At 44.0% G+C, this 26,047-nt stretch overlaps 2 protein-coding genes across 5 annotated transcripts in view; one reads left to right on the forward strand and one right to left on the reverse strand.

Moving 5' to 3' along the window:
* The first annotated feature begins 6,660 nt into the window (after window positions 1-6,660).
* The window catches only part of AGPAT3 (1-acylglycerol-3-phosphate O-acyltransferase 3), a 137,732-nt gene continuing 118,345 nt past the window's right edge, over window positions 6,661-26,047 (forward strand). Inside the window, exons 1-2 of the mRNA XM_046905994.1 lie at window positions 6,661-13,314; window positions 15,800-15,851. The gene's annotated coding sequence lies outside the window, so the exon portion shown is untranslated. The remainder of the gene's footprint in view (window positions 13,315-15,799; window positions 15,852-26,047) is intronic.
* LOC124417566 overlaps window positions 7,303-26,047 on the reverse strand; it is a 43,210-nt gene continuing 24,465 nt past the window's right edge. For 3 of the 4 annotated variants that reach the window (XR_006932554.1, XM_046906009.1, XM_046906006.1), the window contains 2 exons: window positions 15,546-15,591; window positions 7,303-9,191 (listed from right to left, as the gene is read on the reverse strand). Coding sequence is in view for 2 of the 4 variants with exons in the window: in XM_046906009.1 (XP_046761965.1) it covers window positions 9,005-9,191; window positions 15,546-15,591 (233 nt within the window). In the remaining 2 variants the exon portion in view is untranslated. Of the gene's footprint in view, window positions 9,192-15,545; window positions 15,592-15,612; window positions 24,229-26,047 lie in introns of those variants that run through there. The other variant, XR_006932555.1, reaches the window with a different exon arrangement.

The raw sequence follows: 26,047 nt of genomic DNA on the forward strand, positions 1-26,047 counted from the left end.
TATGGCTGGGAGACGGGCTCAAGCCCTTCAATCCTGTTTTCTCTTTATTCTCTCTTGTTGTTTGGTCATTTGGGGATTTTATAGGCAGTCTGAAAGGGTCTGTGGCATAAATCAGTTCGCAGGGCAAGGCCCTCTGCTGCATGCTGTGCTCCTACCACAATAGCGGGTAATCTGGAGAGACTGTGAGCATTATTCATTATGTCTCTTTTTGAGAAACAAGGCAGTTATCCTTGCCACGTAACTCAATAAATCGCCCCTGTGAAAAAAGTAGGGGGGAATTTGTCGTTTTTTCTGTCATGAGTTTCCAAGTTCTGGATGTGTTAGAAGTATTGCTTCTGCTTTGCTGAATCAGCAAAAAACATATCACTTAGGTGAATAATGTATTGTTGGGGGTGAGATTGGGAAGGGAGCAGCCATGTTTCGCGTGCTTGGCTGTGCTGTGATTTCCTCCTCTGGGGATCTGCGGGTGCATGGTGGCCGTGGTGGTGGCAGAGTGCACCTCCCCTGGGGAGACAGAGGGGTGGCCCTGAGTTGAGTGAGTGATGAGGGCACTGTGAGGTTGTCCCTTCCTAAATACAGTACCAAAACTTTGATTTAACACAACTCTATTCACTTCGAAGTTAAAGCATATGATAAGCAGCATGCTGCTGTCCTAGCTCTGGTAGCAGGATGCTCATTCTCTCCCTTTTAAGAACCTTGTTTTGCCTTGAGGGTCCCCTAGTCTGCGGTTCATAGAGAGAAAGACACACTACGAGTGAGTTGTTTGGATGATCTAAGCAAGTTTCTTGTGCACTGGAAAAGAAAAGTACAGGATTATCAGCTGCTGTGGTGGGTTTCTCTTACCCAGCTCAACTACACCATAGAAACACATCCTCAGCTTCCTTGTCCATCACTTGTGCTGGCTCTGATCCTTGCCTGACCCTGTAGTGAGTGCAGTGGGGGGACTAAACCACTGGGGAACTCACCCATCCAAAAACCCTGAAGTTTTCAGCTCCTTTAGCTCTCTGAACATTCTCATCCAGGGAACAGATGAGTGTGCTGCTACAAGGCAGGGAAGATGGCTGGGCAAGAGATTCGGAGATTGGGATTGCTGCTTTTCTTGGCAGTGAGAGGCTGGACAAGCAGAGTGTAATTGCAGAGCTGCACTGTTAACGGTAATGAAGTTAATCCTGGTCAGCCAAGTACTTGAGAGAAGAGCTATGTATGTAGGAATCCAAGTTTGGTGTTCTGTCTAGCTGCAAATCCAGCAAAAACATTACAGTGCTAACAAGAGTTACTGTGACTGTTCATGTAGTCTATATGATGCTTGTGCCTAGCAAAGTAGAAAACAGCATATATTAAGACAGTTATCCACCTAGGAAATGTAGCAGTAACATCCAGGTGGAGAAAATTTGAAGTCTGCTTTCACAGCACTTGCATGATGTTAGGTTTGGTCACGTCTGGCTCTTTTCCTTCCCTTCCCCTCTGAGTGAGTAGTCCAATCAATAAGTAAGGGAAGTTACCTGGGAATATGTGGCATTGCTATGTATTTTTGCTTACAGATTTTTAAATCTTATGATGCCAGATGTCTCTGGTTCATAAGGAGTTTTCAGAAGATGCCTTGCCAAGCGAGGCAGTACAGCCCGGCACAGGTGACTGGGAGCACAGCATGGTGCTTGCCATGTGCCTGTAGCGAATGGCACTAGGATACCACTCACAGGCGGGTGCTTCTGTTCTGTGCCCTGCATTGAGCAAAGCACATGTGTTCCTGTGCTGACAGCCACTGTGAATACATGCCTTGGTAGGGAAGGAAGCCATCGGGTTTATTGCTGGAGATGTAGCGACATATGGGAGTCCTGGAAAATTCAGCCTCATATGTTAATACTACAATTCATTGTCAGTGATTGGGATTGTTAGTGTCACATAGCCCTTTCAGTCTTGTTTTCTTACCAGAAGATCGGGTGTGACATGGTGTATGCCATTTTTAGCCAGCTGAGTGGGAAATACGAATCAAGACTGCTAAAAGTGGAGGAGAAGGATGGATGTGAATTTCTGTGAGACCTACGTGAGTAGAGAACTGTTGTGTCGAATTCAGAAATCACGAAATGTTGGCCAAGTAAGTGTCATATCTTCAAGAAGGAGTAGCATCTGGAAGAGGGCAATATTTAGGGTTTTTGCCCAAAGCACATTTAGTCCTGCGCTACTGTTCAGTGAAAAATGCCCAGTGCAGACACCACCAGAGCCTCATCTCGTAGAGTAATGCTGTAATAAAGAATGTGGTTTTCTTGTGGAAGTCTTAACCTCTTCTTTTGAAAATAACTAAATATTTTCATGGTGTACAAGTGAAATGTAATTTTTTTTTTCAATAAAATAAATTTCCTTTCCTAAATGTTTTCTTTTTTCCTTGGTGATGGTTCTCTTTCTCCATTTAACTGGGAGCACCCTGCTTTGCTGGAGTTCAGGATGGTGGGACCCATGTGCTGGCATTTTCCCCCACCTCTCACAGATGCCTCCCTACGATGCCTCTTACCCAGAGCTGAGCCCGGTGCCTGTTCAGCCGAGCATTACTGCTGACCGGTTCGCCTTTTGCCTTGCAGGAGCTGTTGTCACCTCTGCCTGACAGTAGAGTGACAGCTTTCTTTCTCCCAGCCCACACTCCAGCATGGGTGTGATTTATGGCAGTGGCCTCTCAGCACGTCTTCAGAAGCGATGTGTTGGAGAAGCATGGCTGCATCCTTCGGCTGACAGCATCTGGGGACTGGGAGCCCGGAGGGGAGGGAAGCAGGGAGGGAAGCACGGCCCAGTTCCCATTGCCACCTCTTGACTCCAGAGAACAGAGGCAGGGAATCAGGGAACAGATGGTAAAGATGCTCAGAATTACAGAATCGTTAAGGTTGGAAAAGATCTCTAAGATCATTCAGTCCAACCACCAGCCCACCCCCACCATGCCCACTGCCCATGTCCTTCAGTGCCACATCGACACAGTTCTGGGACACCTCCAGGGATGGTGACTCCACCACCTACCTGGGCAGCCTGTGCCACTGCTCTTGCATCATCTTAGACATTCAGCCTAAATGTCCCCTGATATAATTTAAGGCAATCTTAAGCTGGTATCCTTTTCAGAACCCTATTATCCTCGCTGCACCAGCTCATTCCTTTCATGGGCAGTGACCTTTTTGTATTCATCGTGTCCTTCGTAATTTGCCTAATAGAAGCATAAATGAGGGACTTCATAGGAGTGGTGCCTTCTGTGGCAATCCAGCAGGGTTGCCACAGGTCTCACTTCTGCAGGAGACGAGGTGTGTCTTGGGCCATGTCCATGGCTGTCCCTCTGTTGTGAAGTCCCACCATCCCCCCTTGTGCCAGTGGTGGGATCTGTGGGGACGTTCATGCCTCTGGGTGACTTGTGTACCCTGTGTGAGGCACTCAGCTCTCACAAACGTCCTCAAAAAGAGAATTTCCCTCCTGTGTGCATGCTCAGGAGGTCACCAGTGCAGTGAAATGCTTTCCCGGGTCATCCTGGAGAGGTGAAAAGTGAAAAAGTTTGTCTGAATTGAACTGAAATATGAGTAAGGGACTGTGAGTGCATTCAAAAGGGCCAGAAAGCTGAGCCTGCCAAGATGAAAGCAACCATATCTGATAGAATCATAGAATGGTTCGAGTTGGAGAGGACATTTAAAGGTCACCTGATCCAACTCCCCTGCCATGAACAAGGACACCTACTGCTACATCAGATTGCTCAGAGCCCCATCCAACCTGACCTTGGCTGTCTCCAGGGATGGGGCATCTACCACCTCTCTGGACAACCTGCGCCAGTGCCTCACCACCCTTATTATAAAAAACTTCTTCCTTATATCCAGTCTCAATCTCCCCTCCATTAGTTTGAAGCCATTTCCCCTTGTGCAGTCTCCTTCCTTTGGGAGCACCATAACTGCAGGGAAGTCAGGCAGGATGACAGCGGCCCCTTCACCAGCACCGAGTGTCCGGCCTGTCATGACGGGTAGGCCGTGAGAGCAGTGTGTACTGGACTTGAGTGTGGTGAGGCAGAGCTGACCCCACGGCTGGCCTGTGAACTTTCTGCTGATCCAGCAGGCAGGCCGAGCACAGTAACAACTAAAGCTGGCAACGTTAAAAGTTGTGATTAATGTTTAAACCACATTTGGCTAAACTGCTGCTGCAGAAGAACTGTTGCCCTCCTAAGAGCAAACACAGCACAATAATCCACAGCCCGCTTTATGGAGGTCACCAACATTGTTCTCTGGGGTTGAGTAATTCTGGAGACTTCGGCTGATTGAGAGTAGAAAATGGTTTATGAGGAGCAGCTGGGGGAACTGGGGTGGTCTAATCTGGAGAAGGCTCAGAGGAGGCCTTATCACTTCTATAACCACCTGAAAGGAGGCTGCAGCCAGGAGGAGTCAGCCTCTTTTCTCAGGTAATGGTGATAGGACAAGTGGTATGGCCTGAAGTTGTACCAGGGGAGGTTTACACTGGATATCAGGAAGATATACAGAAATTCTGTATAGAGTGGGTGGTCAAGTCTTGGAGTGTTCTGTCGAGGGAAGTGAAGGAGGTTCCATCTCTGGAGGTTTGGCTGTGGATTCAGCTCTCAGAAGAAAGGCTGTCTGCAGGAGTCCTGGCGTCCCTTGGCAGCATTGACAGTGAGACCCTCCCCCACTCTGCTTTCTACAGGCAAGTCAATGAGGGTACTGGGAATGGAAAAGATAATGGAAAATAAAAATCCCCACAGTGATAAACAGACAAAAACACAACTGAAAGAAAAAAAACAAAAGTCTTAACATAATTCTAAAAAAAACCTAAGCTTTGTTCTCATGTGTTCAAAAGGAAATGACCTTTATTGTGGTGTATCCAATGGAATAGTTTGGAAAACACTCTAGATGAGCTGGTTTGTGTTCTCCTGGCCTGTCATGGCATTGCTGCTCTTGCACGAGGGCTGGAAATTTCTTGGTCTGAGCAGAGCAGGTGGCGTGGTCAGGCTCAGCACTTGGTGGCAGTGCTGCTGTTCTGGATGAACATCTCTCCCAAAGTCTCATAAAAACTGTGCATGAACTGAAGCTGATGAGATGTTCCCTGAGAAGTTAATGGTTCTTCTCTGCTGGGAAGTTAAGCGCTTGTGAGCTTATATGATATGAGCTATCTACGCAACATCCCAGATGCGATGGGAGGATTTTTGGCATCTTCGTGCTCCTTCCCAAACAGAGGCAGGTATCCTGCTGCAGGGAAAGCAGCATTTTTGTGGTCTTCCATGGTCCCCGCCATCTCCGTATCCCATACTTCTGCACCCTTAAACTGTGAATAGCATTTCTGTGTTGTAAAGAAGAGCTATGTAAGCTCACTTCTGTGCTAAACACTCAAATGCCACAGAGGGATTTGCAAACATGTGGCAGTCAACAGGATGAATATGGAGTGTCAGGGTATGGTTGGGGTTCTGTCTTTCACATTATTTGTTTTGGAGCCCACGAGTGAGTGGTTGCCTGCCTGCTGCAGGCCTTAGTTATCTATAAGATGGATAAACACCTAGAAATACCTACAAAATTGATGTGTAAAGCATGTGTTTTGTTGCCTGAAACTTCACCCTGTATGGGAAACCCTGATGCTCATGTGGGATCCACCATGACAGTTCAGGAGCACAAACCTGAGGGTGCTGTGTTGTTCAGGAATTTGGATTGTGGCTTAGCATTTCGCGAACCTCATCCTGAGGTGCTGGCTTTGGAGTAACCATGTGACCCCACATGCTCTACCTAATGCAGAAGGTACAGTGTCACTGGTAAGGGAGACAGAGCCTGACTTATAGCATGTCCTTTGACCTTTTTTGCCTCTCAAAGTGCTGTTTTAATCAGGTGCCATGCTGTGTGGTCTTGCAAAGGGCCAAGGCAGGGCTGAGAGAGAAGAGATGTAAGTTGGTCTCAGGTTGGATATTAGGAAAAATTTCCTCTCAGAAAGAGTGGTGAGGCGGTGGCACAGGCTGCCCAGGGAGGTGGTGGAATCACCATCCCTGGAGGTGTTCAAGAGCCGTGTGGATGTACTGAGGGACGTGGTTTAGAGTGGTCACAGGCATGGGCTTACGGTTGAACTAGATGATCTTAGAGGTCTCTTCCAGCATTAATGATTCTATCGTTCTGTGATTTTAAAACAAAGTGAAACATAATCCAAGGCATTAAGTCTTGACCTCAGTGATTATAAATTGTTTTTGGTCTTAATTTGTTGTTAAATGACTGAGGAGGTTTTTTTGCCTTTTTCTTGAAGGCTCTTGCTCCACCACTGGATAGTGGGATCAGCCTGGAGAAATCCTTTTATAGGTGATGGGGAGGGAAGATGAAGCCAACAGGAGCTATCACAGTGTGTATTGCCTTGCCAATGCCTTTTCACACATTTGCAAGACACCTCCAGTGCTGCCTCTGCGAAGTGCTGCAGCTGCAGCCAGCAAGCTCTGCTCAGTTGCTTCCCACATGATGCCAGTGGGCAGAAACCTCTTTTATCCTGTAGGCTAGCAGGTCTGCAAAGCTCTCTACCATGCTGGACTGGCTTGCTGCCTCAGAGCCTTGTTTATGGAAACTTTTGAAGATGTGCAACTGGTTGAGGTGTAGTTTCACGCTGAGCTTAGGCCTGCAGCTCTCACCTCACTGACCTCTCATAGTGTGCGGTGAGGTGGCCCCTGAACCAAGTGCGGGACAGGAGCAGGCTAAACAGTAACTTGGGAAATGGAAATGGAGGACTGCATTTTAATGGAACTGCAGGGTAGAACTGTTTGAGGCCTCACCTCAAGTGCTGTATTAGTTTTGGGCCTCTCACTACAAGGAAGACATCAGGGCCCTGACGCATGTCCAGAGAACATTTTAACAGTGGTATCCTATCCACAGTCTTGCCTGGGTCAGGCTTTCTGCTTACCTGCTGACACCCCCTCCAGGTAAATTGTCTTTATGTTTGCACATACAGGTGGGTGCCTGCGTGGCTCCATTCTGCTCAGTACCAGTCAAAAGCTGTAGCATCACTAAAGTAGAATGGAAAGATTAGTCCTGTATTCTTTTTTTGTGGCTTAGAGCCAAATCCCCCCTCTTTGGACAACCAGCTGGTGCTGGCCATACATGCAGTTATAGCATGCTCGGTGATGGTTGCAATAGCCTTGTTGTGCAGCAGGGAAGAGTGCGTTTAGAGCAATGACTTTAGAAAGCGGTAGGAGGTGGGAGACACCATGCCAGGTTCTGTTGCTTGCTTCAGTGGCTGCTGTTATCTACTGTTATTTTTTTTTTTCCCAAATGTGACTTTGAGTTTAAAAAAAAAAAAAAAAAAACACAGAGAAAAGCATTGGGAATTTCTGATTTATTAACAGCTTGTTAAAGTAGTAAATCAGTAATTGATGCTCTTAAATGTTAATCTTGTGTTTTCTGTTTAATGACTGTTAGCTGGGTTTCTTGAAGGCCTCATTAACCAAGCATCTGGTACATAGATGCAGTTCTGAAGGTCTTAAAGGCTTCCTTCAATACCAAGTCATGGCAGGGAATGTGTTAACATATCCAGATAATTAGTGCAAGGCCAGTTCCTTGCCATTCCTGCTGTTCTGCAGAACTGGAAGGACTGATTGGTTACCTGAGTAAAGGACTGCAGGATAGAGGTGCCTCCTTTGAGGCAAGGGGACTCACACACTGTTTTCTCATTCTTCAGTACAATGCTCTGCTGATCATTCATGCAGGCTAGTAGGCTCCTCTGTCGTAACCCAGGGGTGATCTCAGCACATACAATTACCTGTTTCCTTCAGATGTGTCAAAATCTGTGCTTTTAATTACACTTCCCTCAGATCTCAGACATATGTGGTGCTCAAGGAGCTTTTCTGGAGCCCACACCAACTCATCACATGCCACCCACATGGCAAAGGTGGGACTGTGTTGGCTAAACTGGAGGAATGTAAGGTCAGTATTAGTCTCTGCTCTTTGTATGTCTCTCCCTTACACTCCTATGGAACTCGTTAGCTGCCTCTTTTGCCTAGCTCTCTTTTGTCAATGGAAGGGGCTGGGGGGCAATCCAAGTCCCTGGGAGTCACCTGGCACCCAAAATGGCACTCACATTGCCCTGAACCATCAGGTCTGTGGGACCCTGAGCAGAGGCAGGCCGTGGGCTGTTTGTGTGCCTTCTGCACGCTCACATTCACAGAGCTCTCTGCCACCTTTTCCTTGGAAGTTGAGCAACTAATTACCTCCATCCAGTTGTTATCTAATCAGTCCTGACATTCCTCTTGCTCTTTTCTTCGATGTATAATTTTGGGGGGATAGTGACAGATCACTTTCACATCCCAAGGATTATTTGACCCAAAATTAATTAAAAGTACTTTCAACTCTAGCTTCATTATAGCAGTTTTCAGGAAGGTTTTAACAATCTACACACACTAATGATCATTTCACTGATGATCTCATTTACTACAGGATCTCCCTTCAGAACACCACTGTGGACTGACGAGAACAGCTTTTAATCAGGGTGGTTCATTAGCAATAGCAATCAGTTGGGCAAGTAGCATGGTCACTGCTCTACTTCTTGATGCTTGTGCTCATTAGCAGGGATGTACAGAGCAGAGAAGAGGCCTTTTTTCTAAAAGTCACTAAAGACAAATACTTGGGAATCATAGAATCACAGGGGTTGAAAGGAACCTTAAGAGATATCAAGTCCAACCCCCTGCCAAAGGAGGTACCCTACAGTAGGTCACACAGGTAGGCGTCCAGATGGGTCCTGAATATCTCCATAAAAGGAGACTCCACAACCTCTCTGGGCAGCCTGTTCCAGTCTTCCATCATTCTTACTGTAGAGAAGTTCTTCTGCATGTTTGTATGGAACTCCCTATGTTCAAGTTTTTAGGCCATTACTCCTTGTCCTATCGCTACACACCACTGAATGTAATTTCATGCTTTGGATAGATTTTTGTTTTTTTAAATCTGAATATTATTTGGGGAATGGGATGTGTAAGTATGCCTCATGAGTATATGAGAGTTTGATGGAGACCGAAGGAACTTTTGTGAACCTAAGAACAGGTCTGCTGGGAAGTGGCAGGATACTGGCTGGAAGTATTCAGCCTGGCTGGTGGGGAAATTCGATTTCTCCAGGAGAGCAGGGCTTTGCTTGATCTTGTTGACAAATAATAACCTGACAACAAGTTCATCTGATGCTGTTCCCTGTTTCTTCTCACAACGAGAATAGCCTGAGCACATCTGTCAAAAAAACATTACAAATAAGAAGGCTGGGAAACAAGATCAATCCAAAAGCCTAATAGAGCTCTGTTTTATTCAGTAATGAAAAAACAAGCCTTGCTTCTAACGTTCATTAAAGAAACAGTATAGAGACTGGAGTTCTTGAGATGAGGATCTGGGCTGCCATTAATTGATTGTAGGTTCATAGAATCATTAAGGCTGGAAAAGACCTACCTCTAAGATCATTAAGTCCAACTGTTAGCCCACCCCCACCATTCCCACTAACCATGTCCCTCAGTGCCACACCCACACAGTTCTTGAACGCCTCCAGGGTCAGTGACTCCACCACCTCCATGGGCAGCCTGTTCCGGTAACGGTTGGCATTAAAAAAACCCTTTTATTTTTTCAACCAAAAATTACTCCTGCAGGTGATATTTCAACCTGCTCTGAACTTTCATGGTGAGAGCACAGACTGAGTGTGCCTGGAGGAGGAAAAAGGGAATCCAGATGTCACTAGAAATTTTCTCATGTTATAAGGAATTAACTGGACCTAAATACCCAATGGAGCTGCCATACAATCTGTTTAAACCGAAGCTGCACTCGGCTGAGGCTGGTTTGTTTTTTTTGTTGTTTGTTTTTTTTTTACCCCAGGCACTATGAAATGAGAAGATTAAAGTAAAAGCTTCTGTTGCTGAGCTGTATATAAAACGAAAAGCACTTTCCAAACGAGTCTCACGTCACATCAGCTACTTTGGAAGATTCATGTAGGCCTTCTGTTCTGGTAGCGGCCCCTGATTGCCTCCTTCTGGCTCCACAGAAGCAGCGGATGTGGTGAATGAGGGAGCTCAGCCCGCTCCTTCCTGCACTGTGTGGTGACCGGCCAGTGCAGCCCGTCCCTCTGGTTAATCCAGAAACAGTGTTCTTTTTATATCCTTTCCTTCCATGGCTTTGCGAGAGGCCTGCCAACCGCAAGCATTTTGTCCAGCTGCCAGAAACCGCACGGCACTGCCAAGCTGCTCACAATGAGCTCCACAGACCCCACTCTCCAGCGGTACCTTGGTCAGTGCTACGAAAACCTGAAAGCCTTTGCAACAGGGCAGTCTGGTTAGCTTACAGACTGCTTTTTCTGTGACCTCCAGTGCTATTTCAGTAACTTGTTTTCTACTCAACGTGCTCAAAAGCTTTTTCTCTCTGAACGCCCAGCCTGCGCGTTGATGCTGAGAGGGGACTGTAAGAAGGCAGAGTGCTGCAGAAGACTGCTGACTTACAGGCATGGCCAACCCTCTGCCCGTGGGCTGCGTTTGAGAGCAGGTTTCAAGATAGCTGAAAAAAGGTGATCAGTTTTTTGGTATATTTGTAATTCTATTTTCAGTTGTGAATTTTCAAATGGAATGTATCAAGTTGCAATCAGACATTCAACTCAAGAAATATGCGATCGTATCTCTTTACCAGACATCCATAAGCCCTCTCTTACGAAAGAGGAATACCCCTCACTTCACAGTCTCACCTTATTCACATTACCTTTTTTTGGCAGTACATACATTTGTGAACAACCATTTTCAAGGATGAAGCACATTAGCTATATTATATACTTTATGGAGAGTGCTCCAAAAGCAATGCCTCCAATGTTCTGATACTTACCCACAGTGCCAAAGGCAGATGTTGGTCATATGGCAGAAGAGGCTGAACCTTCTCACCAGTATCCCATTATGTTTTGTTGCTGTGTGGCAGATGGCATCAGAGGGGCAGTCTGACACAATGGCATCCAACGTGAAAGTGCTCGTGAAGGTGTGTCACTGAATTCCTCCATGCAGAAAATATGGCACCCACTGACATTTGTTGACACTTTCTGAACGCTGATGGAGACCAAACAGTGGGTGTGAGCACAGTGAGGCAACAAGTGATGTATTTCAGCAGTGGTGACAGAGGCTCACCTCTGGTATAGATGTTTACGAGCGCAGCATGCAGCTGTTGTTCATTGCTGGCAAAAATGCAGAGCTAACAGTAGTGACTATGATGAAAAACAATGTTTTGTAGCTGAGAATTTGCTCTATCGAATAATGTTATTTTTCTCCTTGTATCTGTTATAGTTTCCATGGAGATAAATAAGTGCCATTACTTCCAGACCAGTCTACATATATGTGGCCCAAGACAATTCTTCTTCACTCAGTGCAGTCCAGACAAACCAAAAGGTTGAACACCCATGGCTCTCACTAGGAAATGAGATGGTTCATCCAGGCTGCTTCTCCCCTCCCAAATACACTTTTCTGCCCTTCTCTTCCCCAGCAGCTACTCAAGTTACCAAAGCTGTGATGCTGAAAGCCATGCCTAGACCTGCTATGCAGAACTTCTGAGGAATGGTATTTCCAAACACCTCCTAGGGAGCCAACACCACAGATCACTAGGTTTCACTCTGGTTATGATCACTGATCTTGCTGATGCTCCGTCCATTGGTGTAAATTGGGCAATTCCCCTCCCTTGCTTCAGAGAGCATATGTCGAATAGCTGTAGAGCAATCTTCAATTGCTGCACCCCTGGTCTCCTGCAGGACCCCAGTGAGACGTTGGGACCCAGGCAGTGAGGAGAGTAGGCATCACCTGCACTGCCCTGAGCCTCGCACGTTGTCCAGAGCTCACAGGCTTCGCTTGTTGCTCTGCCACACAGGATAGATATGATTCACTGTTATTCTTCTCAGGTTTTTATCTTCCAGCTCCATAAAAATGTCAGACACAAAACAGAGGAGCTTTTCAGCTTGCTAAAGGCTGAATGGATTTTATTTTCCATCTGTAAATGATATATTTGTCCTATTATAATCTAGTTTGGGAATCTGCCATTGGATTCAGCAAGGCCAGAATTCTGGTCTATATTTAAACATTGTTGAAGGATTTCAACACACAAAGTGATTTCTCTTTAGCAGGAGAGCTAACTAAATGAAGTAAATCAATGCAATAAAACAATATCTACCACACAAAACAGTTCCGTACTACCAGAAATGCTTTATGACTGCTTTATAATGCTTTATAACTGACTGCTACATACACCCTCGCTCCGTTAGGCTGGTTGAGATCTGCAGAAATTGGATTATTCTCTATAAAGTGGTGTCAGTTTTGAAGTCACTTCTGTAACTTCTCCCTGTGTTTCCTGAAAGACCACAGTAATGCCTGTGTGCAGCTCTCAGGGTATTTCCTGATTCTTGCTCTATTACTCTTAACTACATTCATTTCAATATAGCTATATTCATTTCAATGCGTTTATCTTTCGTATGTGCACATTTCTATGAAATGAAACTTGTAAATCAAAACATTTTGCAGAAATCATTATTTTCATAAGGATTTGGTTTTTTTTCCTGGGGAAAAAGCAAATGTTCTCAATACAAAACAGAGAGTGGGTCAGGATGCTTACTGGAAATGCTGTCTAGATAATGTTAATATTGAACGAGTCACCTTTTATCAAGTCAGGCATTACCATTATTCAAGTACTGCTGAAATAAAGCAAAGCACGTGACAGTTCTACGCAATCTGCAAAATAATAATGACAAATAGGCACTACCCTTCTCTGAACTGAAAGATGTGAGCTCATCAAATCAAGTGTGCATATGCAGATCATTTTGGCAGCTGATCTTTCAGCTGTACTGTAAGCTGATATCAAACACTGTATCCTGTTCTCATCAGTTCAAATTCAGCCCTGGTAAGTGATAAACAGTAAGAAAGGTAACAGTGCTTCTCTGATTAAAAGACATATATCAGCAGAGATAACTTACTTTTAAAGATGGGGAAAACGTAAAATCAAATTACCTTTTCAGAAATATCTCCAAATGTCTGATTTTTGTTTTCTAGAGAGAAATTCTCCAGGCCTTAATCACAAACCTCTGCACAAGCATCAATAACCACAGCTGCACACAAAAGCACAGCTGTGGTGGTGCTCCCATGTAACTGAGGGGTGTCAGTGGAACATGGTTGAAACAGCAGCCAGGACTGAATGATCAGGCACAGGGTTGTTCATATCAGTAACTGTGACAATTCCATTAAGTATGAGAATGAGTTCTTCTCTGATACCCTTTCCCATTCTTACAGTGCTCAACAAGGTGAAGTGGAAGGTGTACACATGTCAGATGGCTCCCAGAAGTCTCCCACACTGCTATATGGTAAGTAATAAATTGGAGTGGCCTGGTAGCGAAAATAAATAAATAAATACACAAACAGGCAGAACCTGCCTTCCTGGAATTACAGCAAGCTCCAGCAGCTGAGCTTCTTGCATGTTGCCATCAGCAAATAAGGCAGCACAAGGAACACACTTATCAGAGTTGCCATGCGATTCTTCATTTTAATCTCAGGAAAGAAGTCAAGGAGTGTGTGAGCAGAGGGGGTGAGCCACCCCCATCAGCTCTGATGTTTCTCATTCATCTCTGGGGAAGGCCACTGATCTTGCTCTGAAAGGAAAGCTATTCAGGAACTGCTCTCCAGACATATTGAGGATGTCATTCCCTGGTGTTCTTCCAACCCCTTTCCCCAGAATTAACATCAGTGGAGTAGCTGCAGGTAGAGATGCTTGGGTAAGTTTAAAAGGCAGGAATAAACAGGAGGGTTACATAATGGTTTTCGAGTTGCTGCTTTTGAACATGAAACACTGAACTGAAGGAAACAATTACTTGGTCTCAGAGGTTTCCCTGCTGTGCTTCCTAGTGGGCCGAAGTCAGCTGGTGTAAGGTTGTTCTCATCAGTGTGCTACTCAGCCAGTGGAGAAACAACTGTTAAGCTTAAAATAGCCACAGGTTATTTTCTACGCATCCTTTCCCCAGCTTGGACCCACATTGGCTTTCTACAAATGAATGAATTATTCCTTCTGTTCTAAGCCAGCATGCCACAGCTGAGTGCAGGGAGCTGGATAATGCACCCCTTTCATTCACAACATCTCTGACTGCCGGGCCTTGGCTGCCTCTCTGAATATGCTTCCTTGCTCAGAATCTTCTTATAATAAGCATACGCCACCAGTAAGTTTGATGTGACTCCACAACTACTCAACTCTGTGCTGTGCAGCCTCACCTCAAGCACTGGCTGCAGCAATATAGGAAGAGCACAAGGCTACTGGAGAACGTCCAAAGGAGGGCTACAAAGACGCTAAAGGGTCTGGGGAGGGCAAGACTCCTCTTTAAATTATAGGCTACTGAGTACAACATTTGTAAATAGAGAGGAAAACTTGTGGGTATTTTTTTCTCTCCTCATAATGCATAGTAATTGCTTACAGTGTCCTCCTTCCAGGCTTCTTCTCCTTAATCAGCTTTTGTAGGCATTTGAGCAGTGCACATACTCCATTATGCTTAAGAAGTATGCTTCTGAAGAGCAGCAATCTTCTCTGTATTTCCCCATGCTCCCTCAGGTGGTGGTCATTGATAACCTCTGAATCACTGCTTTCTCTTCTTTTTTATTTCTGTCCTTTCTTCTATACGTAGTGTGACTCCAGAAAGGTACGGATGGTACTGTGATAGGCAGTAGCTTTTCCTTGCTTATTCTGGTTTTTGTTTTTGTTACAGTGTATTCATAACCAATGAGATATGTGGAAAAAGGAAAGAAATCTAACTGGTTAGGGAGAACCAAGGAGCAAGGGAAAGAGCAAAGAACACGGGCTAGAAGTCCTGGTTACCCTTGGTTTGTAGGGCAACTGGGAGCACCCTTTCACAGAAAGCACTTTTCTGAAGGAGGAAACTGCATGAGTATGTGGGAGTATCTACTTGAAAAGAATGTTACAGTACTCGTTTCGCTCTACACACCTTTTATTTTTAGGATTTTAGGGGCTATGGGACGTAAGAGAAGGTTGTTGTTGGTAATCAGAAACCCCCTGCAGAGTGTATTCTGTATGCTGGTAGGATTGTTTTCAGTATCTACACAGCATGATTTCAATAGCTAAAAACAATGTTATGATCATATCATGCAAGCCAGATGGTCAAAACTCAGCCTGTAGTCAGATTTGATCAACCACTACGGGGTGCAAATAATTGATGACCACTGAAATAATGTCTAAGAGGCTTCTGGGGTTCAGTTTGATGTATGTGGCCAGTCTGTGGGACTTCTTCGCAAGGGGCTGGAGAAATAAGTGACATTCAAGATGTGGAGAAGAGACAGCAGAGGGGCACTGCATGGACACTGACTGGATGGTCAGGCTGCCTGGATGAAAGATTGGCCATGAAAGATTCCCTGTACAGACAATGGCCTTGCACTCACTGGAAAGTCAAACACAGCATGGTGTAATCTCTCAGTGATGGAACTCCATTTAAAGCTCCCGAACAGCTGTAACACATTACTAAATATCTCATGTGCTCAAGTAAGAAATATTTTCTTGGCTCCTTGTCCCGACATCCTCCCCCTTCTCCTCACTTACTTGGTTTTATTTTTCTGTAGATGGATTGATATCTCGTGGCTTTCCTCTGTAATGAAAGGTGAACACAAAAGCTGTTAGTTTCAGAGTCATTTAACTGGAGGAAAAAAATATTTGTCCCCTGTAACTCTTAAGGAAGTTTGAAGAGAATATTTACCTCAGTGAACTGAGTGAATGGGGCATTAAGTGAAGTACATTGAGGTGATGGGAAAATGACTTCTCACTTTTTTTTTTTTTTAATTTTAAAATGCACACAGAATTCTTACACTCAGAAGCAACATCTGAGGAAATGAGCTTGGGAAACCTGAGGTGAGTACAGATGTATTCAGTAATACAGATGTGTGAGATACTGAGATGCTCTAAACATGTGAGAAAATGTTTGACATAAGGAAATGCATAGAAATAAAAGGGGATGAGGGGAATACTTGAGGAAAATGCTACTTCTTTGATCTATAAGATGCAGGACTAGCTGCTTAGCTGGGACAGTTCAGGCTCTTTCCATTGAGTCCCTTAGAGACATGTGCCTTTGCGAGAGTTGTGAAGCTGGATCCTAATGCAAAAGGTGTTAAAGGAAAAAGTTAGAGTCATTGTCACCACTGCAAGAATAAAACTCTGGCAGTTGTTGTTAACTCGCTATTCCATGTATCTGTAGTGTGCACTACACTTACATGAATTAACACCAATCTAGAAATCAAAGTCTGGAAAATCAAGCGTAACTCCAACCCAAAAGTAGTCTTGTTAGTCGTAGAGGAGTGAAGGTAAGATACAAGTGAACAATAGGACATCTCAGGAAAAGCAGAAGAGGAAATAATTGGAAATGTATTCATTTTCTTTTGTTTTTTCTTTGGAGTCATGATAAGAATGCATCTGTAGGAATAACTGGAATATAGATGCAACTGGTAGCTTCTTGAACCAGATTAATGTAGACACTCCATAAGAAGGCATTGGCTTTCAGATTTTCATAGCTGAAGACATTGCTTCATATTGTATGTTTTGTATCTCCCAAGTCACTCTTATTTTTCAAACACATTGTGAAATCAAAAATCCTCCAAATCTGTGCAAAGCTTGCTTCAGTCTGAGGGAGATGTAGAAGAGAAGAGGAACGAGAAAGGGAGAAAAAAGGCCTGGGATAACATCCAAAAGTATTCAGCTACAGGATTCTCCATCTGCTGAGAACAGAAAAATGTCTTTCTAACACGAATAGCACACAAAATGCTGAATGAAGTAAGCATAAGAAGCTCTATCAAAACAATTACTTGGTGAAAGAAATACAAGTTTTCTAGGCTGAAAGTGAGCTGAAACTCTAAAAACGTTTGTTGCCAAATATTACATCTGAAGAACTATTTCTGCATACTTCACAGTTATGTTCACAAGTTTTCATTCTACTAGGCATTCCCTGACAGAGCTGTCTTTTGACATGAAGACTAGAGATGCTCAGTCAGGTTTGGGGGTGCTCTGGTCACTGTAAGTAGGAGAGAGACAGTGCTTGTCCTCAGTAAAGACACTGTGCTAACATTCTTATTGATCTGTTTATCTAATAGTGTTATTTATCCCATTATGCAGCATGGGAAATGAGAGGGAGGAGATGGTAATTGTGGTGGAATTAGAAAACTGTGACCTAATTGCTATCACAGAGACATGCTGGGGTGAATCATACAACTGGCAGCTGAGGGCTACAGGCTTTTTACGACTAATAGGCAAGGCAGGAGGAGCAGGGGAGTTGCCCTCGATGTTGCAAAGTGGGTAGATTGCCAAGAGCTGCCTCTGAGAAACAGCCATGACCAGGTTGGGAGCTTGAAATTGAGGCTTTAAATCAGGGATCAGACCAAAAACGGACATCTGGTGCTCAAGGTCTACTGCAGTCTGCCTGATCAAGGACAACATGTTGACAAGGCCTTCTTGCTTCAACTGCAAGAGGTGCAGACTCTCATCCTGATGGTGGATTTCAACCACCTGCTGGGAAGACAACATGGTGAGCTGAAAGCAATCCAGAAGACTCCCAGAGTCCATTGAGGATAACTTCCTGACCCAGATATTGGACAGCGCAATCAGAGATGAAGTGTTATTGGACCTGGTGCTCACCAGTGTGGAAGGGCTTATCATGGAAGTTAAGACTGAAGGCAGTCTGGAATGTAGTGACCTTACTCTGGTCAAGTTTGCAAGTTCTTGAGAAACAGTGGCAAAGAAACTAAAGAGGGAACTTGGCCCTCTATTTCTGAAAAGTAATGATATGAAATAAGCCCACCAATAATAAGGCTGAACAGAACAGAAGATACGGGTTTTATTACTCTCTTTTGGCCAGCTTCCCTTCTTCAGGGCGTCACTGGAATAAGAAGGCTGTGGCAGAACTGCTGTAATAGGTGCAGTGTTAAAAATATGATGATATAAATAGCCAAACTGAGCTTAAAGTGGAGGGAAGGTCAGAGGGCTTTTTTGTTGTTTTTTTGGTTTTTGTTTTGGTTACTGCTACTTAAGGTGAACAAATCACTCTTTAGTCTGGGAAAAACAATATTATTTCATCAAATATTTTAATAGTTGCACGCTTGCACATTTATTTATTTGCTGCCTTCTAAAAGTCTTTTCCTCCTTCTCCCTGATTCTGACATTTTTAAAGTATGTCTATTTTAATTGCTCCAGATTTGTCTCCTTTGTCCCTGATGGGATTTCCCCTTGCCTTTTCCTTTGTCTGTGTTCTGCATGGAACAGAAGCTGTGTGGAATTTGGAGCTATTTTAATGAAAAAAAAAAAATTGGGAATTAATTTACTGACTGTCTTTTCGTTCCATTCAAGTGAAGTGATTGCACTAAGCAGCAGGAAAGGGGAATGCTGAGGTCTCAGAGATGAAACATCCCAGCAGCCCATCTCTTCTCAGGCAGACTGCACATGTAAAGTTACTTAGTCACGTGGTCAGCAGTGCTGTCCCACCCAGGTATTGAGAAACTTTGGATTTACCTACCCTCCACAATCACAGGTATGATACAAAACTCTGAGATTTAAAATTTTCTATACATTTCTGTTTGTTTTTAGTCACTTTTCTTATTTTTATATCCAAGCTTTCATCATTCATTTCAGTATACTGAAGCCAGTGCCCACCAGTCCTTGGGTTCTCTCTTTTCCTGTTTTAAAGAGGAATGTGGCACATGGTATTTTGTCTTCTTCCTGGCTTCAAAGTTTCTCCCACCTGTCATGGATGGAGCCTCAGAAACAACCACAAGCACCTGTATTAGAGCCTCAGCCATCTCCTTTGGTGGCTCCAGAATGCCTTTCCCTAGGCATTCTAACCTGCCAGGTCTAACCTGCCTGCTTTTACCTCTGCCAGTGTGCTAATTGTGTTAGCCACTTGACTGTAGTTCATCTTTTGACTATTGTATAAGAGTAATATAATAAAATGGCAGAAAAATCAATAAATCTTCACAACCCATCAGTGAATCAAATGAATCTCAGCAAGGCAGTGAGTAAAGCATTTAACAGGCTGTAAGCTGATTCTCTCAAATTAAAATCTGAAGAGAAGTAATAACTGGAAGACTCCAAGTTAGCTGTGCTTATGACTGGCCAAGCTATCTTGTCGATAAAAAGGAAGGTACAAAGAAGATAGTTTGGGTAAGGAAGTTACATACCTTCCTAACACTAAATGACCCCTCAGCTCTGGACCTTGGGAAGTCCTGGAGCAAGCGCTGCTTCTCCTGGGCTACCAGAAATCTCTGAACATATTCATTCCTTCTGTGCTGATGGAAAGTCCATTCTGTGTCTCCCTACCTCAAACCATGACTATCTAAACTGAGGGCAAAACACCTCTGGGAGTGCTGTGCTAGGGGACCCTCCAGGGAAGTGTTTTCATTTCATTCATCATGGAATGGGTGGGATGAAAAGAACTCAGAGAAATTACACTAGTTCTTCCTCCTCAGAAGCCTGATTCTGTTCTTTAAAAGACAGTAGTTTCACAGGCTGTGGAGCTAACTCACATGCCTGAGCCTGAAGGAGGAATTGCTTCATTACTGGAGGCGAAAAGAAGGTGCAAGATCAGCTCTTCTTTTCTCTCCATAGAAACTGTACTGTTGGTACATTTCGAGTTCTGGAGTGGGTTTTTTGAGTCATGATATTTTCCTTTCTCGTTTGCTTTATCTAATCTCAGTGGTTTACAAAAACACGTCTTGTGTTTTTCCCCATACTTCTCCTCACAATGAGGAATTGCTCACAACGCATATATTGCAGCTTTGTAAAGTTTTGCAAAGACTCTTTTGCCAGAAAAGAACGTGACCACAAGCATACCAATGGTCTGCCAGGACCAGTGTCAGTTGTGCTTTCTGACTCCCTCCATCTTGTTCCTACATATATGTCCATCAAGTGTGCCTGGACTGTAGAGCATGTATGCACTTCAGCAGGCCACAGTGCACTATACCAAGGCTTTCAGCTGTCTGCCTTTGTTTCTCTGGTGCTGAAAAACCACAGCAACACTCATGGTCTAACCACTCTCAGCACTCACTGAGTTTCTCAGGGCTTTTTGCATCCTGTGCTGCATATGGTGAAGGTCAGCTAGCGAGCTGGATGATTTAGTGTGTACTATGTAGGTCACTCCAAAAGTAATGCCATCTATTTATTTCCATGGAAAGTACAAGAGATATAAAGAGCACAATAACACTATTTGATAGAGCAAATTATTAGCTACAAAAACACTATTTGATAACACAGCCACCACCACTAGCTCTGCATTTTTGCCAGCAATGAACAAGAACCTGCATGCTGTGCTCGTGAACATCTACACCAGAGGTGACCTGCTGTCAACCGCATCACCCACACTGCCTCACTGTGCTCACATCCACTGTTTGGTCTCCATCAGTGTTCAACAAGTGTCAGTGGGTGCCATTTTTTCTGAATGGAGGAATTCAGTGACGCACCTTTTCTTCATGAGCACTTCCATGTCAGATGCCATTGTGTCAGACTGCCCCTCTGCTGCCATCTGTCACATGGCAACAACATGTAATGGGTTATTGGCAGGAAGCTTCAACCTCTTCTGCCATCTGATCAGCATATGCCTCTGGTGTTGTGGGTGAACATAAACTAAGAGGCATTGCTTTTGAAGCAGCCTTCATAAAGTATATAATTTTATTAATATATAAGTTACAAAACACTAATTTTTAATCTGTAGGTTCTGTTATGTCCCAGGAAATAGTATGGTTTTGCCTTGGGGCAGTGAAGTCTGGCAGTGTAGCAGGCATGCTGTGGTAATGTCTCTGGTGTACAATGTAGTTTCTTGGAAGTTTGCTCCTTTGATTCTCTAGTGAGTGAGGTGCAGGGGGTTCTGATGGAGCAGGCCCTGTGAGCCCCACTGAGGACGAGGCCCGAGTTGTTAGACTTCCAGTTGCTTTGTGTGTCCGCATCACAGTAATGGGTTTCTTAGGCCCTGCTGCTGGGAGCCTGGGCCCCTGGCAGACCTCTGTGCTTTGCTGGCTGCTCATCATCTGCAGGCCACTCCAAGGATTCGTTGTGAGCATTTTCAAAGCTATTGTGCTTTATTTGCTTCCTGACAGGACTGATTTTGCACAACTCTGTCCTGTTAATTAATAGACATTAGCCACCAAATGGTAACAGCTCACGCTACAAGAGCCAAACTCTAGCAGAGCACTCTCTGGCTTTGGTTTGAGATGTCAGTGAGCAAACATCCTGTACCTCTTTCAATTTACTTGAAGATCTTTCCTGACCATATATAGAGCTGTGTTACACCCCCATTGGTGAGAAATAACAAATGCAACAAGAAAAAAATTAGGGCTGATGAATTTTCTGAGGCAGACAGCAAGTAACAGTTATGAACAAAAACTCCCAAACCTTTATCGTCAAGGCCAGGATCAGAAGATACACCCTGGCCTTTCTGTAGAACTCTAAGTCCTAAAGTTAAATGGATAGAGGGCAAAAATTAAAAAGGGAGGGCTTTCACATGATGATGTTGATGTAATGATATTGGAACTTTCCAAGCAGCAATGTGGAGAATAAGCAGAGCCATGGGGCAGCATAGCTCTCAGCTGCAGAGGGGATTGCAGGTGATGTTATGTTGTTCCATGTTGGAAGGAGCTTGGAGTCGGACCAGGTTAATCAGTCATCGTGGCACATGGGGTAGAATCATAGAACCATTTCAGTTGGAAGGGACCCTTAAAGGCCACCTTGTCCAACTCCCCAGCAATGAACAGGAACACCTAAGGTTACATCGGGTTGCTCAGAGCTCCCTCCAGCCTGGCCTTGAGTGTCTGTAGGGGTGGGTCTTCTGCCTCCTCTCTGGGCAACCTCTGCCCATGCTTCACTAAAGCAGTCTCTGCCATCTGAGCCTGTGCCTAAAGGAGAAGAATAACAAACCGTGTGACTGGGCTGCTGGCCTTGGCTGAAGAGTGGGAAGAAGAATTAGAAAGCACAGAAGGGCTGAAAACAAAGGGAACCTGAGGCCTCAGTGATGTCCTTCAGCCTCGTGAATGTTATGTGAAAATATGATCAGAGATTGTATTCGTAGATGCTGTAAATAACTCCTTCTGCAGCAGAGAGCACAGCTGAGAAAAAGCAGCTCCTGGTGTCATCCTGGGCCATGAGCAGGGGATCTCTGCAGACATAAATGTCACCAGGACATTTCAGCACAGAGAGCACAGTGCACCCAGATGCAGCAGGTCCACAGGAAGAAAAAATCCTGCAAAGATCTCCGTGTAGAGCTTCAAAAATGGGCCAAAAAGCACCACTGAGAAAACGTTTTTAAAGATAAACTTTGAATACCTAATTTTTGTTTTAATCCAAAGGACCCTGAATTCGTTTAGGTAAAAATGTATGTTGAAATTCAGAGGAGGAAAATATTACGTGTTGAAAACAAAAATTCCGAGTTGTCACAGATAAACAGCAAAGGAAGGGGAAGTAGAGGACAAAGAAGATTTGTTTCAGAATAGACAGGAACGTCCAAATGAGAAAATTATTAGAAGTTAGAAAACAATACACGTTCTGGCAAAGGAAATGCAGAAGTATAAGAAAGCAATAGGCAATAAGACATTTACTGGGAGCAGCACACCAAAGGCATGGAACTAGTAATGAGAAAATTTTCAAGCTTGTCAGAAACAGGAGGTCTCTGGCAGGAGCTCCCTGTAGCTGATAAATGATCAAAGTGTAAAAGGAAGACGGGGTGATGGAAAGCCAAATGGATTGCTCTCTGGTGTTTGCTCCAGCGCTGGAGCTCAGCAGAATTGCCATCCTGGAAACTTTAATTGGGCAAATCTGGGGAAAGGTCTCAAGCTGAGATGACATTAAAAGCCTTTTTAAAACAAACCTATGAAACAGTTAACAACAGATCAACAGGACCAGATGGCACTCACACAGGAGCTCCTGAGAAGCTCCAATATGAAACTGCCTAACTATTAACTGTGATGAAGAATTTAGTGCTTGGATTGGCTCTGCTTAAATTAGCCTCAAGGTCACAGGGACTGGGACACGTGATGCCCACTTCTAAAGCGGTCCCTAAGAGAACCCAGGGAACTGCATGCTCATACATTTAATTTTCATTTGAGGGGCATTTGTGAGAAGCATTATAAAAAGGAGAATTAGTAAACATATTCAAAAACACAAAATAAGGGAGAGAACTTCACACAGCTTGGAAACCACAGCTCAGAAGTCTACTTTTTTTTTCTTCTCTGAGAATCAGTGTGCATGTAGATAAAGCTAATCCAGTAGATACTGTGTACTTGGAATTCTCAAAGCTTCTGATGGAGTTTCTTCCTTAAATCAACTGAGTTGTCACAAAGGTGAAGGTTTGTTTTGTGGATCAAAGACCAATTTAAAGACAAAAAGTGTCAGTTTTTACAACCAGGCAGGGTCCCACTTCAGGTCATAAATGGATGCAATTCTTTGGGTAATCAAAACCACAGCCAATTGTGAAGAGTTAAAGGAAGATCTTGTGGAACTGACTGGCTTGAGAATTAAGTAGTGGATGACATTCCACATGCAGAGCATGACATTTCAGCACACAACTTCATGTGCACACTGGCAGATCCTGAAGAACTAGCAGTGAGGAAGACCATCTTGCTGTTTGAGGCAATTCCTGCTTAACTCACAGCAGCTGTCAAAAATGTGAATGGATTCTTCAAAACCAGCAGGAAATAAGCAAGATCCTGCTTTGTTAGTAGGATGTTTTGCTACCCTGTGAATCTATGATGTGCTGTCTGCTGGGTAGGTTTGTGTTGCTCTGCTCACATCATCATGGGAAAAATGACAGGGGTAGCTAAGTCTGACAGAAGCACACAGAGAGGTAAGACATGACAGGGGTATGTGACCTCAAGCACACTATGGAGGAAGCAAATAAGACACCTGCTTGTTCCCATATTACAAGAACTAAGGGGCAGCTGCCAGATCAGCTGGATGCAGTCTCCTACTGCCAGTCCTTCAGAGTCATGAACTCATTAGTTAGCCCTTTGCTCCAACCAGGTATCAGCAGCAAAACGTGGTCCAAGAGCATCTCTGCCAGATGGACTTTTCCCACTCGGTCCTGATGTGATCACAAGAAAACACTTATTTTTTTTCTTTTCCTGTGGCACAGCAGTGCTTTCTCTGGGACTGTTGAGTTGCATGGAGCACTGCAGCTACCATGAATTCATGTTTCACAGGGTCGATGATGTTACAGCTTCCAGCCGATATCACTGCTTTTGCTCATGTACTTTCAGTGCAGTTGCTGAACAGGAAGGAGAAAACACATTTTCAAAGGAGGAAGCTGTAACTTGTAAGAGTATTTCCAGGCAATCTTCTGCTGATGATCACTCCCCAGCCTAATAGATCATTTTGTCTGCTTCTGTTAAGGTTCAGTGGCTTATGACTCTTACTAAGTAAGAATACTAACCAGTGATCATAGGCAAAATACAGCGCCTGATGGCATTTGTGGTCATCAGACACTATTTTCTGTATTAATTAAATTGATGTGTTGCTTTTTTTCATGCACAGTTATTGACACTCAGTAACATTTTATCTGTGCTGCTTCAGTATCCTGAAGTCAAGTGAAGATTTCCAGAGGTGAAAAGGATGTATGATTGTGAGGCCAACAAATCAGCCCAGTTAGAAGGGGCTGAGACACTGCCCTGTTCATCTCTTCTAGCAAGGCTGATCTTAGACATGTAACATGCCTGCGTGTTGAGAGGAACAAAGAGCAGTTAGAGACAGATGCATTCTGTATGTGGTCACATTCACTGTATATGATGCAAGAATTAGAGTTGCTTGGAAAATGAACTACTGGGATGATGCTCTCATGTGTAGGTGTATGTTACTACTTTCCAAGATGAGTATAAGGGGAAAATTTACATTGTGCAACAGGACATAAAGTACAGAAGCAAAAAAATAATGCTATGCATGAAACCAAATCGCCCTAGGTACACATGAAAGTATTAGAATAACTTTGCATGGCTTCACTATGGAAGACCCAATGGAAAAGACCCTGTAGCAAGGTGGGGGTCAGCCCCTCCACCCAGATAACAATGACTGAATGTAAGGGAATGGCTTCAAGTTGCACCAGGGGAGGCTCAGGTTGGATGTTAGGAAACACTTCTTAGAAAAAGTGATGAGGCAGTGGCACAGGCTGCCCAGGGAGGTGGTGGAGTCACCATCCCTGGAGGTGTTCAAGAGCCGTGTGGATGTGGCACTGAGGGACGTGGGCAGTAGCCATGGTGGGGATGTGCTAATGGTTGGACCTGATGGTCTTAGTGGTCATTTCCATTCTCTGTGATTCATCGATTGCTGTCCCCACGTAATGCAGTTAATGGTCTCTCTAATGTTGCCTGGACTAATCCTACAGAGAACACACTGGTTATTATAGTAGGATCCAGGTATACAGGAAAATGTATACCCACCTCTCTTTTCCACTTGATCATTGAACAAATTAAATGTGCTGACACCTTGAAGCTTTGATTTGGTAAAAATTAAGAAAATTGTAGAGCAGTGGTTTAAGAAATTTACTTTGGGTCAAGTGATCAGGGGATAAAAAAAAAAGGGGCAGGTAAACAATCCTTTATTTTAAAGGGCCAATCTTTGTGAGGCTGATTGTTGTGCTGTGCTTAAAAGCTTAATTGAAGTATTTGCATCTTTGATTTGATGACAGTGAGGATGCAAGTGAACAGGGAAAAACATTTAAGAAAAGGCTAAGGTCATAAGAGGAGATAAGAGTGGCAGGGTAGACACTAGGAGTAATCAGCAAGGCAATGGCAAGGTTGATGTCCCAAGATGAAGAAAATTCAAGAAGAAAGTAAAAATTGTCAAGAAGCAAAATGAGATGGATTTCAAAAAGGATATTAATAGAAATAGTAATAATAAAAAAATGTAACAGCAAAAACAATATTAAAAACCGACAGCCATCAGGAAAATGAAGCAGTGGGGCTGTCATGTAGCAAGGGTAGAATGGAAATAAATAGAATCAGTTTGTCACCAAAAATGAAATGAATATTTTACTTTTGTTTTCCTCAGAAGCATGGTGAGGAATACAAATAGGGAAAAAGCAGAGTGGGAAT

This window comes from Gallus gallus, chromosome 1, assembly GCF_016699485.2.
Source record: "Gallus gallus isolate bGalGal1 chromosome 1, bGalGal1.mat.broiler.GRCg7b, whole genome shotgun sequence".
Classification (NCBI taxonomy): domain Eukaryota; kingdom Metazoa; phylum Chordata; class Aves; order Galliformes; family Phasianidae; genus Gallus; species Gallus gallus.